Raw genomic sequence first — 15,123 nt, forward strand, 5'->3', positions numbered from 1 at the left:
TAATAATATCAGTTTTATTTTTTAAATTTAATAATTAGAAAATGATAAAAAAAATTGGGTACTTGATTACTTGAATTACGGTGTGCCTGGTCACTGGGTACCCACAATATCTGGATTTGTACAATGGCCGAAAAATCAAATACCCGAAGACCCAGGTACCCGGATTTGAACACCCTTAGCCGTCGCGATCAAAACCTAGTCTTCTGCCCATTGTGAAATTGTGTCGATCGTCGTGAAAAACACCGTGAATATCGTCAAATTTTTATGTTTTTCGTTATTTTTTCAAGCGACTTAAATGGCTACAGTTGTTCGTACGTTGCACGACCATCACCGTTGAGTTCCTCATCCTCCTCCGAATAAAACTCGATCGGTGGTGACCCTTCATCGTCAACAGTAGGGGATGAGAGGGAGATGGATGATGCAGTGGGGGTTGATTTTTTTTCCTTTTTAAAAAATAATATTTCTATTATTAAAAAATAAAATAAAATAAAATATAACAGCAGACATCTAAAAGTTGAAAAAAGTAACGTAGACACCTAGAAGTGTAACGAAGAAAACGTTAAGCACCTATTATTTGCAAAAAAAATCTTTAGGCACCAACTTATAATTTAAGGTATAGTTTTAAGCACTAAAAAGTGTATCAAGCCTTTTTTAATATAACATCATTCTCCTCAAAACATCATGGATAAACTACATTAAAAGTCATTCAACTATTAAGTTGTTTATAAATAAGTCATTTTCTTAAAATAATATAATTTAATTATTCAACTAAAATATTATTACAAACACGTCATTCTGATGTTAAAATTGAAACAAATCTCTAACGTGATATGATATAACAACAATTTTAATCTCAAAAACTTGTACACCCTATCAGTCTAGTCATATACAGAAAATTCAATAAATCCAATATACATATTTTATCAATTCAGTCTGTAAAATTAATTTATAACTAATAACGAGTTGGTATATTAAAATGAGATACTAGATCCGAATTGGGAAAGTCGCTTTTGTAATAACTATTTACAGTATCCGATCTGAATTAGTCCGTCATCACACATACACATACCAATTAAACTAAATTCCGGATTCTTTCGAGTTGGGAGTTTGTCTTCATACTCCTCTATTTGGCTTTACTTCAGTACTCTTTATTATTTCATGAGAAAATCAAAGACGGTAAAACATGTCAAGGGAAAGGTGAAGGTGAAGCAACAAATTTATTCTTTAAGATTGCATTGCATATCCTTCAACTATCAAGATTACAGACATTAATTGATGCATCGAGTTTATCCGGTTCAAACGAAAAAAGTTTGAATGTTGAACCCTATGTCACAAATGTTATCCTAAAAGACTCGACATATCGGCACAAGGGTGCCTAGAGAAAGAAAAACATCGGGACGGGCTGTAACGGAAAAGGGTCGCACGTAAAGATCAAAGGGTAAAACATATTTGCATCTTTTTACCGGTTCAAGAGAGTCGAGCGCATCCGAAGAAGTGCTCCAAGGATGGAGAGCTGAAGACATTTGCTGCAGTCCTTTCAGATCCGACAGGAGAAATGTGGAGTTGATATTTGATGAACCTCTGCGAAGAAGAAGAAAAGAACTCTCAAAATCATTGGCATTGTGACGAGAATGACTCCGGAATCTAATATCAGAACATAAGCATCGTGACAATAATATATTCAGAAATCTAATATCAGAATATTCCGAGTGCTGATTGATTAACTATGTCGGAGATTATGGCAGGAAAAAAAATATACAGCTAACTGAGAAAGTATTTCGGGATTTGTGTCAATATGCCAATCCGGTTCTAGTTGCCGAACAAAAGATGTCCGTCCATTTTCTGTGCTGCAAAAGAGAACCTGCAGATTCATTTCAGGCAAAGTAAAAATATTAAACATGTTACCAAAAACAAGAGGATATAACACTAAATTTCTGAAATTAGCAAAGAAAGAATGATCGATTAGTTTACGTTCTAATTTTTTATAGCAGACACCAGATTTCACAGTCCAGACATAACCCCCCCCCCCCCCCACAAAAAAAAGGAACATATCGATTTGATATATCTAAATCTAAGAAAAATTACTATACAATCAAAATGATCACAAATCACAATTACAGACCTTGTCCTTTACCATACCACCAGAGGTGAAAATTCCAGCATTTTCCAAGGCCAGAAGCACATTTTTCTATAGACGAACATTTTTCACAATGTTAGTCACCAGGAAAAACACATGATATGAAAATCTGCAAGTAGCCTAATATAAGCACCACTATGAGAAAATACTACAGCCTGAAACAAATAAGGAGGAATACTGCACCTGCAATGCCACACTCGAGAGTGTGGGCACACACAAAGAAAAGTAAAACAAGGAGGAAAATTTCGCTTGTAATTAGAAGAATATGCCTATCAAAACCTTCAAACACCTAATATATCATAGAAGACATTTAAGGAAGTTTAAGCTTTGACAAATTAGCATAAATTAATACAATAGAAAAAGGTTTGAACTCACTTCACTTTCATCATCAATAACTCTTTCCATGAGATAAAGATCGCAAAATTTGGTTATCTCCAATAGCACATCCAACACAGAGGACCTCACTGTTGCTTGTTTCTACCCAAAATTAGACAAATCAAATTAACCATATGCAGATAAAGTTAGAAACATAAAGCTCACAGAAAAGATTAACACCTGCAGCTCCTCTGGACTGCTTTCCTCAAGGATAACTCCAACCAAACGGCATGTTACCTACAACAATAAGTTGTCACACCATTAAAGTTAGACGAAGACCTTAAAAAGGCCCTGACCAATGACTTGATAAAACAGCATATGGATTAATACCAACGTGCCCAAAACTTATGCATGAAAGTCTAGAGGTAATTAGTACGGAGAGACTAACGTACTTTTGCAGTATGATAAAACTAGAAGGTTATATAGCTACTGGCAAAGTTCAGTAGATTACCAGTACTGACGTGAGAGGTTAACTAGCTCATGTATTAGTACGCAAAGGCTAAACTAACAGCACAGAATCAATTCAACAAATTCTGCCACATAGTAGTACAGCAGCTAGTTATGACAATACCAGGTAATGGCTGTCGGTAATAACCAAGCATGTCACATAAGACTCAGGTGCACATTCAAGGTGTAGGCAGATTTCTAGATTTACAATAGCAATATTCCGTGATAGCTTCAGTTAAAAAATTGACCAACACAAGTTAATTGAAAACAGTGGATATATGGAATATGCTGAATCTTGGTATTATTTTCACATTTACTTTAGCAAGTTATTCTGACAAATAGACCCATTTAAACAATTGATAGCAACAATGAAATCCAATACTAGAATCAAAAACCCACTCAAAGAGGATCCAGGGATTGTATGAGATGACAATAAAAGCTGCTCAGTTAACCTGGCCAATTTACCAAACTACAAGCATAGAAACTGAAAAATTTTCAAAAAATTTAAAGTTCTTTCCAGTTGTTAATCAGTGCTAAAGGAGAATGGTTATCACATCAAAAAATCCTAAACAAAGCAACCAATATGTTTGAATGAGCAAAAAAAGAAATCCTCATTTCTAACTCTGTCCATAGTCTCAGAACATATCAAAGAATCCAACTTCCAGAAAAAAAAAGGACACAAACAAAATATTTTCTCATTGTATTAACCATTAAGGACTAAGGAGTATTTGTAGGTTACCTTCCTACCTTCACTCAGTTTCTGCCTAATTATTTGCCCTAATGTTGGCTGCAAAGAGGAAAAAGAGGGACGCAAATTATAATTGGAGAGTAAAAAACATATCAAAACGCCGTAGAAAGAGGTCGTACCTTTACTGGATGGAAGAACTCATCAACAACATTTTGTGCTCTTAAATCCTCTGAAGGTGAACAAACTCCAGACGGCGTCAATGTTGCATTTGACTGGGTACTGATAGAAGAGCTACTAGTTGATGGAGTTTGACGTTTGGGTTGCCTTCCTGGGGGTGCTGCAGGTGATCTCATAAACCTATAGGTAAAGATAATTGCAACAGCAAGCCCTGCAATAGCCCCAACAGATCGTGGATCCTGATGCCAATATGGACATGGTAAGAACATACACATCACCTTCGGAAACATTGCTAAAAAGAACATAATAGCTTCATACACATTGAACAGAAAATGAAGGATAAAACTAAGGGCAGCTCTACAACCCCGGATGCCCATAGCTAAAAAAAGAAAAGAAAAATCATTTCTTGATTCAATAGCAGACAGTAGTGCATGCCTTCTTAAAACCATCATTCTGAAGTAACTTCTGTAATGTCAACAACTGATTTGAGGTGCCTTTCACCTCAATATAGCATTTTCATTCTTCTTATAGCAGTAAAGCTCAAAAATCAATAACGTCAAGAAAGAAGCTCGCATTGGAGACGAATCAACACCATTTATTGTCCGTAACAATTATCATATAGTAAACCAGTAGAAGAAGTAAATAATTTATCTAAAATACGAGAATTCAAACCTGCAATAAGATTAATTTCTCCATTATTATAATTTTCTTCAGTAGACAGATTTTCAAATAAAAATCAATATTCCGCTAAAATCACCAATAAATACCAAAATCATAGAACTAATTATGAAAAAGTAAGAATAAAATGTCGTTTTCAAGCAACAAAAAGGTCGCATCGGATTCGCAAAAAAGACGAGAGAAAAGAATTCAAGAGAGAGAGAACCAGTTTGTGTAACGAGATCGAGAAGAGATTTGACATCTTGTGGGCCAGATAAGTTCCGAGACGCTTGATGAGCTGAATCAGCTCGTCCTTGGATGACGACAAAGACGAAGATGGCTCCGCCATGGCAACTGGATTAGTGAAAGACAACGCCGCTCGATCGAGCAAAAGCTGTTCTCGTTGCGAGCGAGAGGAAGCTTTTTTTTTTTTCAGATTCTCAGCACCTCAACACCATTTAATTAAATCACTCAAATATATAAAATGAGAAATTCACCAATTTCGCTCTGTAAATAAAGATTTCTTCTTTTTTGCGTCAACTATGGATATTTTGTTGTTGTTCATTTTCTTTCCTTCTTAACCATTAAAGTTAATTACATCATACATCCCCAAACTATATCCATCATTCTAAATTAGTCTTCATATTTCTGAATTCTCTAATTTCATCTCTAAACACAGACTCTCATTCCAAATTAGTCCTAAAACTTCTAAACATTTTAGTTTTATCCCAAACTATGACTCATTCTAAATTGATCATCAAACTTTTGAATCTCCAATATCAACCCCAGATTCATTCAAATACAATTTCAACCATAACTTAACCTTTTTTTCTCAAAAATATAATAATATTGCATTACCTAACAATTTTATTAACATGAATGTGATTGGCTTCGTTGGTTATATGGGGTGGGCGGGAAAAGTTTTGAAAACTATGGGTGTTTGAGAATTATTTTGGGATCTAGGTCATTTGGTACAGTACACGTAGAACTCGTCTGAAGAGTTCCATAAAATATATTAAAAAATTGAAACTTATCACAAGGGGGTGAAGATTCCATACAAGTTCCATGTGCAATGTAGCAAATGCCCTAGATTCCAAAGTAATTTTTAAACACCCCTATTTCTTTAAAAAAAATCCACCCACATTATTCTTAAAATTTAGTGGGATGTGATTAGCATAAATCAATAGTTTGTGACGAAATTTAATGTTTAAAAGTTTGGAGACCAATTTATAATGAGGATCATAATTTAGGATGAAATTGAAATATTCAAAAGCTTGAGGATTACTTTAGAATGAAAGTTATAACTTGGAGATTTAATTAAAATATTCAAAAGTTTAGAGTTCAATTTAAAATAAGAATCATAATCATAATATGAGAATATGTAACGCAATTAACTCCAATTTTTATTTAATTAAAAAAAAATTAGATCAAAGTATGATTATACATAATACATACAAATTTTTCCTTTTAATACTCTAGAGTAATTACAAAATATAATACTCTAGAGTAATTACAAAATAGTATACTCTATTAAAAAAATAAGATAGTATAGATTTTTTTAATTTATTGATTAATAACAAACACATCTTGTAAATGTAGTTATTCGAACTCAAATCTTTTAATAAAAATAATATTCTATTTCAAGGACTGACACAAAATTTTATGTTAGAGGGTGAATTAGAACTTATAAAATTCCAGGGTAGCGAAAACAAATTTTCAATAGAAAATACATAAAAAAAAATCTAAAATATACAATAATTTTAAAATTTCAGGGCGACTGTCCCACCCGTCCCTCGGTCCATTCCAGTTCTATTTTATTACCGAGCTGACTAAATGTACTCAACTCATACAAATATAATTATACGAGTAAGGGGACTTGAGTGATGGAAGAATTTCGGGTCAACCCATGGCTAGAAATAGAGAAAAAATCAACATATATCGTCGATGGTATCATCGACGGCTATGGGGTTTATCCCCTTCCGATTTCCCAACCAGCACCATTAATGAACATCTCTTGTTCAAGTGGAAGTAATAGGTCTTGAAAACTCGTTCCAAAATCCAAAAGGAAAAGCAATTTCATTTCTAGCCGGTTCAGTTCAACACTGGTCACTCCTCCACCCGGGTATAGAACCCATTGTTGTAGTGCCTCAAACATTGCCAATAACTATAAAATATTCCTCAAAAAACACCAAGTTTTTAAAGAAGAAGAAGAATAATACTTACGCATCATCGAGAACCTTAGCAGCAACCATGACACAAGTAACAAGCAATCTATGCACATTCAACGATACGAGGGGCGAATTCAGATGTTTATGTGCCAACATGTCGATATAAACGTATCCCAACACAAAGCACGAAGGACTGCAATTTGTGTATTTATAAATCCTCTCCAAGTACTTCGGTATGCTTATATTGGGAGCCCTAACGCCATGAAACGCATGCAAGCATTTCCCTAGGGGAGCCGAAGTATTATGTCAAGTGGCGTTCGAGTTCAGCCCATTCGACTGCTCGGTTAGGACTGTTAGGAAATAAACGAGTAAACAAGTAATTTCCCTATAACTAGATTAGTGAGAATGCGAAATAAAAGCGGAAAAATAATACTCGAAATTGATAACGGAGTTCAGCCAATTTGCTTACATCTCCGGACTGCTGCAGATCTTTTACTAAGAGAGAAAATTTACATGTGTTTACAAAACACTCATTACTCACAAGAAAGCTATCTAGTATTGGGAGAAAGAAATGATTTTTATGGGATTTTGGGATGATATTGAAGCTAAATGAGCTAGGGTATTTATAGTTGAAACTTAGGGACTAATCTTTGAAAATACCCTACAGTGCAATGACTAAAGTGAATTTACCCATTCCTATTTTCAACAAACATCTACCAAACTTTGAAAAACATTTTTCAAAGAAACATTTACCAAACTTTGAAAACCATTTTCAAAGAAACATTTATCAAACTTTGAAAACCATTTTCAAAGTTGGTTGCCAACCTTTGGACTTTTAATAATCTCTCACTTGAAGACTGATTTTAATCTGTCTTCACATCTCGATCGATGCAGCATCATTTCTAGTCTTGTTATTCTTGCATGCCAACTGAAGCTGAACACAACTTCAGTTTGTCCGTGGTCACCCTCTTTGTCAACATGTCTACCGGATTTTGAGCTCCGCTAATCTTTTCAAAATCCCATCTTCTAGAAGAGACCGAATAAAATGATATCGCAATTGTATGTGCTTCGTCCTGGAATGAAAAGACAGATTCTTTTCTAGATGGATAACACTTTGATTGTCGCAATACAAGACATTGTTTTCTTGTTTCTTGCCTAACTCTTCCAAGAAACTTTGGAGCCAAACCATCTCCTTGCTGACTTCCGTAACAGCGACATATTCTGCTTCAGTTGTGGAGAGAGCAACTATCTTCTGTAGTTGAGAAACCCAACTCACTGCAATTCCTCCTAGAGTATAGACATACCCTGTAGTGCTCCTTCTGATGTCAACATTTCCGGCTAAGTCAGCATCTACATAACCTGTCAGTATCGTATCTCCACCTTTGAAACAAAGTGCTTTGTTTGTGGTACCTCGCAGATATCTGAGGATCCATTTGACTGCTTCCCAATATACCTTGCCCGGATTATTCATGTACCTGCTAACAGCTCCCACTGCATGAGAAATATCTGGTCTGGTACAAACCATGGCATACATCAGACTTCCAATTGCTGAGGCATACGACACCTTCATCATGTGTGCACGTTCTTCCTCCGTCTTTGGTGACTGTTCTTTGGAGAGTCTGAAATGAACACCTAAAGGTGTACTTACTGGTTTAGCATATTGCATGTTGAACCTGGAGAGTACTTTGTTGATGTACTCAGCCTGTGATAACATCAAAGTCCCCGACTTTGTGTCTCTCTTGATCCTCATCCCAAGAATCTGCTTTGCAGCGCCCAGATCTTTCATTGCAAACTGCTTCGACAATTTTTGCTTCAAGTTTATAATCTCTTGCATGTCTGAGCCTGCAACGAGCATGTCATCAACGTACAACAATAAAATAATAAAGCTATTACCGAACCTCTTGATATAACAACAATGATATGCTTGGCATCTGGTAAAACCACTGCTACCCATGAAGCTATCAAACTTCTTGTACCACTGTCTAGGAGCTTGTTTTAAACCATACAAGCTCTTCTTCAACCTGCATACCTGGTTTTTCTTGCCTGCCTCTATGAAGCCTTCTAGCTGCCTCATATAGATTTCTTCCTCCAAATCACCATGAAGGAAAGCTATCTTTACATCTAACTGCTCAAGATGTAAATTCTCTGCAGCTACAATTTTCAATTCCAGTATAATTGTAGACAGCTTCACGACCAGAAAGAAAATTTCATTATAGTCAATACCTTTTTTTTGTTGAAAATCTTTGACAACCAATCTCACTTTGTAGCGTTTGCTCCTATCGTGCCCTTCCTTGATCCTGTAAATCCACTTGTTGTGGAGTGTTTTCTTGTCTGGTGGTAATTCAGCTAATTCCCACGTCTGATTTGACATAAGGGAGTCCATCTCATCTTTCATGGAAGACTCCCACTTGACTGAATCCTCCACTTATATTGCTTCATCATAGCACTCTGGTTCACCATTGTCAGTCAGCAATAAGTAGTGCAAAGAAGGAGAATATCGTTGGGTTGGTTTAGGAATTCTGGAGGATCCTCTCAGTTCTGGTGTGACTGGTTCTTCTTGAACTGCTTCAGGACTGATCTGAACATCATTTCCAGAAATCTCCTCGAACTCAGCAAATTTCTTTGTTTCAGCTTCAGCATTGGAGCTACTTGATTCTATGGTTGACTTGTCTTTGTACATCACATTCTCATTGAAAATGACATATCTGCTTCTGATGATCTTTTGATTTTCGTAGTCCCAAAACCGGTAACCAAACTCATCACTGCCATAACCAACAAAGGCACATTTATTGGACTTAGCATCAAGTTTACTTCTTTCAGCAGAGTCTATGTGTACATAAGAAATACAACCAAACACTCTTAAGTGTGAAAGGTTTATTTCTTTCTTGCTTCAAACTTCCTCTGGTATTCTGCCATCCAAAGGAACTGAGGGCCCACGGTTGATCAAGTAAGCAACAGTGTTGATAGCTTCAGCCCATAGAAATTTGGGCAATCCGGCATGTATCCTCATACTTCTGGCACGTTCATTCAGAGTTCTGTTCATGCGCTCTGCTACGCCATTATGATACGGTGTCATGGGAATTGTTATCTCCATCTTGATCCCATTGTTTGCGCAGAAATCTCTGAATCTTCTATTTTTGTACTCTCCTCCATTGTCAGACCTCAACTGCTTGACTTTCAAACCAGTCTCATTTTCCACCATGGCCTTCCATTTTGTGAAGGTATCAAAGACTTCTGATTTCTTCTTCAGAAAATAAACCTACACCTTCCTTGTAGAATCATCGATGAAGGTGACATAATATAATGAGCCTGCAAGAGATGGAACTGGAGATGATCCCCATACATCAGTATGAACCAACTCTAACTTTTCAGCCTTGGGTGTCTTACCAATCTTTGCAAAGCTGGCTTTCTTTTGTTTGCCAAAGATGCAATCCTCGCATAGTCCGACATCTACATTCTTTAGATCCGACAACTTCCCCTTTGACAAAAGTGTCTTCATCCCTTTCTCGCTCATATGACCAAGCCTTTGGTGCCATAGGTTTGATTTTCCATCAGCATCTGCTACTGCAATGATATTCTCTAAATTTGAGGTTATATAGAGAGTACCAGTTTTCTTACCACGAGCAATGACGAGTGCTCCTTTGGTAATCTTCCATTCACAGCCTGAAAAGGTTGTACTATATCCTTCTCCATCAAGCTGTCCTACAGAAATCAAATTCCTTTTGAGGCCAGGAATATGTCTCACTCCTGTCAGCTTCCAGGTAGTCTGGTTTGGCAACTTTAATCAGATGTCTCCTTTTCCAACGATCTTCAAGGTTTCATCATCGGCTAGATGAACCTTCCCAAAATCACCACTAACATAGTTCTCCATGATTTCTCGGCATGGGGTGGAGTGGAAAGATGCCCCTGAATCCAAGATCCATGATTCAATCGGAGTGTTGACGCTTAGAATCATGGTATCACATGTCTCCTCTGTCATGTTGGCAGATTCCTGTGCACCGGTATATTTCTTCAGTGCTCGACAGTCTCTTTTAAAGTGACCCTTCTTGCCACAATTATAACAGGTAAAATCTTTCTTTCCCATTCTTGATTTTCCCGTTCTGGATTTGGATCTGCCACGATTTGAATTTCTTTCTGAAGTTCTCCCTCTGGACTCCGTGCGTAAGGCTGAGGAGGTTAATGTTTCACCCGATTCTCTCCGTCGAATTTCTTCGCTCAGTACCATATCCCGAACATCGTCGAATTTCAATTTATTATTTCCCGAAGAGCTGCTAACTGCTGTAACAGTAGCATTCCAACTGTCTGGTAGAGATGATAAGAGAATTAAAGCTCGAACTTCATCATCGAATTCAATTTCCACTGAACTCAACTGGGTTGTGATTGTGTTGAGTTCATTTAGGTGTTGTGCCATCGATGCCCCTTCCGTCATCCGCAAATTGAATAATCGCCTCATCAAGTGCACTTTATTTGAGGCCGATGGCTTCTCATACATACTGGAGAGAGCCACCATAAGACCCACCGTGGTCTTTTCCTTTGCTATGTTGAAAGCAACATTGCGGGATAACGTCAGTCGGATAACTCCGAGGGCTTGTCTGTCGAGAAGAGCCCAGTCTTCATTCTTCATGCTATCTGGTTGCTTTCCTGAGAGAGGTTGATATAGATTTTTCTGGTACAAAAAATCTTCGATCTGCATCTTCCAAAAGCCAAAGTCCACACCATCGAACTTTTCAATTTTCACATTCCCTTCGTCTACAGCTATCGATCCCACTCGAAACTGGTTTCGTTTGGATCGTTTCTGACAATTCTTGCAAACCACCGTGTATAAGAACACCTCCGTCGACAAACTCGTATCGCCGACAAAATTTTTACTATTCACGAAATTTACTATTCATGTGAATAGTAATAAATAGTAACCTCGCAAAAATTTTTTGACAAAATTCACAACCAAAAGCTCTGATGCCAGTTGTTGGGAAATAAACGAGTAAAGAAGTAATTTCCCTATAACCAGATTAGTGAGAATGCGAAATAAAAGTTGAAAAATAATACCCGAAATTGATAACGGAGTTCAACCAATTTGATTACGTCTCCGGACTGCTGTAGATCTTTTACTAAGAGAGAAAATTTACAGGTGTTTACAAAATACTCACTACTCACAAGAAAGCTCTCTAGTATTGGGAGAAAGAAATGATTTTTTTGGGATTTTGGGATGATATTGAAGCTAAATGAGCTAGGGTATTTATAGTTGAAACTTAGGGACTAATCTTTGAAAATACCCTACAGTGCAATGACTAAAGTGAATTTACCCATTCCTATTTTCAACAAACATCAAAGAAACATTTACCAAACTTTGAAAACCATTTTCAAAGAAACATTTACCAAACTTTGAAAACCATTTTCAAAGTTGGTTGCTAACCTTTGGACTTTTAACAAGGACCTTGACGAGCCGGTCGTTTCGGGCCACTAGCTTTTGTAAGACTGAGGAGATTATGGTGAGGACTCTCGGTGTCGTTGTTGTCTCGGATACGATTGGTTCCGGTTGCCGGATCCTTTCTACTTTTTGATATTCCAAGGTAAGGGGGTTAGGGACTTTGGTTGTAGTTTGGACGGTGGAGATGTGGTTGGCTTGGTGCGACAGAGTGAGTTTGAGCCGTTAGATGGACACGGACACACGTGTGGATGGGAGGGGATTGGGTTTAATTGGATAGCAACAATTCGTGGTGGAGTCGACAATATATCCAACTTTATATAATTCATTATATACTTTTCACATCCAAATAAGCCTTTGAACATTATTTCATATTTTTCAAATCCAAATAGCTTACTTTTTACAAAATATATTAAGGGCTCATTTGGTTATCAATTAAAGTGTGTAAGGGCTCATTTGGATATCAATTAAAGTGTATAAGGGCTTATTTGGTTATCAATTAAAGTGTACAAGAGCGTATTTGTTTATCAATTAAAATCTATAAGGTCTTATTTTGGACTAATAAAGCGTATAAGGGATTATTTTGGACTAATAAAGGCTATAAGGGCTTATTTGGACTAAAAAAAGTGTACAAAGGATTTAAATGAAATGGTAAAGTTTAAGGGGCTTATTTGGGTATCAACTATATTTCATAGGTTTACTTGAACGTAAAAAAAGTGTTATGAGCTTTTCTAAGGAAAGTGACAAAATTGAAGGGCCTATTCCAATATAAAAAGTACCATTAAACAAAGTTCAAAACGGCATCATTTTCTTTAAAGGGTAACAGGAAAATGCATGGCCCATGCAGGTCTTTAACCTGCCACCTTCGCGTTATTAGCACGACGCTCTAACCAAATGAGCTAATAGGCCTTTATTTTTCGGGGCTATAATTTACTTTATAGATTCTAATACTTATTACTCAGATGAGAGACTGAGTTGCTCACTAGGTCAAACGGCATACCAATTTGACAATGTGGGGTGTTGGAAGAGACTACATACTGATGGAGAATACCTTTTCAGTAACTGAATCAAATGGTCATATTGAGAATACATTAGAGGTTTTTCTAAATCAATTGCTAAATATATGCATCATAAACTTAGCATCTGATGAAATCATTAAGCAGATGAGACAACTGACTTCTCCCCTCACTCAATTCTCCCTACCCCATTTTCTGATGAAATCGGCATGACGGATCTCTTCTTTTCGGCTTCTCCGAAGTAAACAGCGAAGTGGCCTTTAGGCATCACTGTCCTCTCTGAGGAGAACGAAAGGCTCCGTTTCGGACTCGTCTTAGCATTCACAATTCTCGGCAACCGAAAACTATAATTCGAGATTGTTGTGTGACTAGTAGTGTGGATGAGGAAATGCTGCAAGTAATTGGCAGAAGGTGGCTATCCATTAGAATTTGTATTTGTGAAAGACCAAATGCCTTATTAGTAATCATGTTGATTGTGTGGTGAAGAGAAAGCCCCCAAGGAAGATCTTTAAAGACATAATGGCTATGTGGAATCACATGGCATCGCATTCAAAATGATATAGTTATTGACAAATTAACCCCACCATATAGTCTTTCTGTCGCAATCTACAATGCCTTACCATTCAATGAAACCAACAATGATGATCCACTTGAAATCAAACACTATCATTGAATCATCGCCTGTTAGTTTTGATAACAACTTTATCTAGCAGATCATATAGGTGAAACATTTTGAAGCAAAATAATATTTGTTATTGATTCCATTCGAGTCGATACTGAGGGTATGTATATAAATCATCCTACGAATACGGTCAGTCAACCTACGAATAACCATTATCATCCTAGACATCAATATTAAAGGTCAGTATATAATCATCAGGGTGAACCACCAACATAGGTTTAATAGGGTACTTCCAAGGAGGGAGAGGGATTAGGCAAGGGGACCCTTACCCCTTACCTATTTCTTCTCTCAATGAATGTCCTTTGAAGGCTTTTAGGCTTTGTTGTTGAGAGAGGAGTCCTCAAATAAAGTGCATATTCTATTGTAGGATATGGTATATTCTTCAGGGGTACCATAGATCAAAGCAAAATAACAATGGCAAGAATGTCTGATAAAAGGAATTTTCTCATTTACAAAGTCCTTACAAAAAGTAATCAAGTTCACCATTTACACTTGCTTTTATGCTACATTGTTATTCTCTGCTAAGTTAGCCATTTTAATATCAACTATCATGATCTTTGCAGACAGCAAGTGAGATCAAGGAAAGCTTCTTCGCTGCAGGGAATCACCAACGCACCCAAAGGATGATTGAATCCGAACTCTTCTTCTGCTTGACTCAATAAATTTTGGAAGGAAGGATGCTTGAGGAACGAAATCGGTACAACGAATCTCTTCTTTTTGACTTCTCCAACATAAACAACAAAGTGGCCTTTAGGCACCACTGTCATCTCTGAGGACGAAAGGCTCCGTTTCGGACTTGTCTTAGCATTTACAATTCTCGGCAACCAAAACACCATAATTTGAGATTGTTCTTTAACAAGTAGTGTGGACGAGGAAATGCTGCAATTGGCACGAGGTGGCTATCCGTTAGAATTTGGTATTTATAGAGTAAAATGCTTTGTGGGTCAATAGTCTCGAGTGGTGAAGAAAGAACGCTTTCAGAGACATATGTAGTGAGGAATCACATGGCCCTGTATCCCTAACGTCTAATGCCTTTTGCAAATTGCAGCTTATCATAATTAACCATTGTGGAACAAACAACAATCATGGCCCATTTAAAATATTATTTATCATGGCTAGATGATGATGATGATGATGATGAAGACTTGACACATCATATGGATGAAATGCTATAGAGTGGAGACCAACAAGATATATATAAAAATTAACATCTCCACTAGCTAATACGAGTCTTTAGGTTAATTACTGCCCTACACGTTTCCTCATAATTAGGATTTAAGGCCTGTTCTATGCCTGTGTTTGCAAGATGAAACACAATGAAACCAGGTTATCAATCCGACATTATTTGATG

At 36.9% G+C, this 15,123-nt stretch overlaps 1 protein-coding gene, 1 non-coding gene and 1 pseudogene across 6 annotated transcripts; all 3 read right to left on the reverse strand.

Annotated features, from left to right (window-relative positions):
* Positions 1 to 1,204: 1,204 nt before the first annotated feature.
* Positions 1,205 to 5,030, reverse strand: LOC120177994 (peroxisome biogenesis protein 22-like). 5 transcript variants are annotated; one of them, XM_039183969.1, is made up of 8 exons: positions 4,708 to 5,030; positions 3,827 to 4,063; positions 3,699 to 3,746; positions 2,693 to 2,749; positions 2,513 to 2,614; positions 2,123 to 2,188; positions 1,734 to 1,861; positions 1,205 to 1,673 (listed from the first exon to the last, which is right to left on the reverse strand). In XM_039183969.1, exons 1-8 carry the CDS (start codon positions 4,828 to 4,830, stop codon positions 1,538 to 1,540), a joined length of 897 nt encoding a protein of 298 aa, XP_039039900.1. In that variant the 5' UTR covers positions 4,831 to 5,030; the 3' UTR covers positions 1,205 to 1,537. The 5 variants fall into 5 exon arrangements, with proteins under 5 accessions (XP_039039900.1, XP_039039899.1, XP_039039898.1 ...); XM_039183968.1 differs by lacking the exon at positions 4,708 to 5,030 and having other exon boundaries at positions 1,205 to 1,375; positions 1,464 to 1,581; positions 1,760 to 1,861; positions 3,827 to 4,216; XM_039183967.1 differs by lacking the exon at positions 4,708 to 5,030 and having other exon boundaries at positions 1,205 to 1,402; positions 1,464 to 1,581; positions 1,760 to 1,861; positions 3,827 to 4,216.
* A 1,411-nt stretch (positions 5,031 to 6,441) lies between these two features.
* On the reverse strand, positions 6,442 to 14,539 carry LOC120178036 (annotated as a pseudogene).
* TRNAI-AAU lies at positions 12,910 to 12,983 on the reverse strand. Its single transcript has one exon. It is a non-coding gene; the product is annotated as a tRNA-Ile (tRNA).
* Positions 14,540 to 15,123: the final 584 nt, after the last annotated feature.

The sequence above is a fragment of the Hibiscus syriacus genome, unplaced genomic scaffold (genome assembly GCF_006381635.1).
Source record: "Hibiscus syriacus cultivar Baekdansim isolate YM2019G1 unplaced genomic scaffold, ASM638163v2 tig00112343_pilon, whole genome shotgun sequence".
In the NCBI taxonomy this organism is placed as follows: Eukaryota; Viridiplantae; Streptophyta; class Magnoliopsida; order Malvales; family Malvaceae; genus Hibiscus; species Hibiscus syriacus.

Coding starts and splice junctions, on each gene's coding strand:
- LOC120177994 (XM_039183969.1), bottom strand. CDS start 4,830: ATGGCGGAGCCATCTTCGTCTTTGTCGTCATCCAAGGACGAGCTGATT. Junction 4,064..4,707: donor CGATCTCGTTACACAAACTG/GTTCTCTCTCTC, acceptor TATTGGCATCAG/GATCCACGATCTGTTGGGGC. Junction 3,747..3,826: donor AGTTCTTCCATCCAGTAAAG/GTACGACCTCTT, acceptor TCCTCTTTGCAG/CCAACATTAGGGCAAATAAT.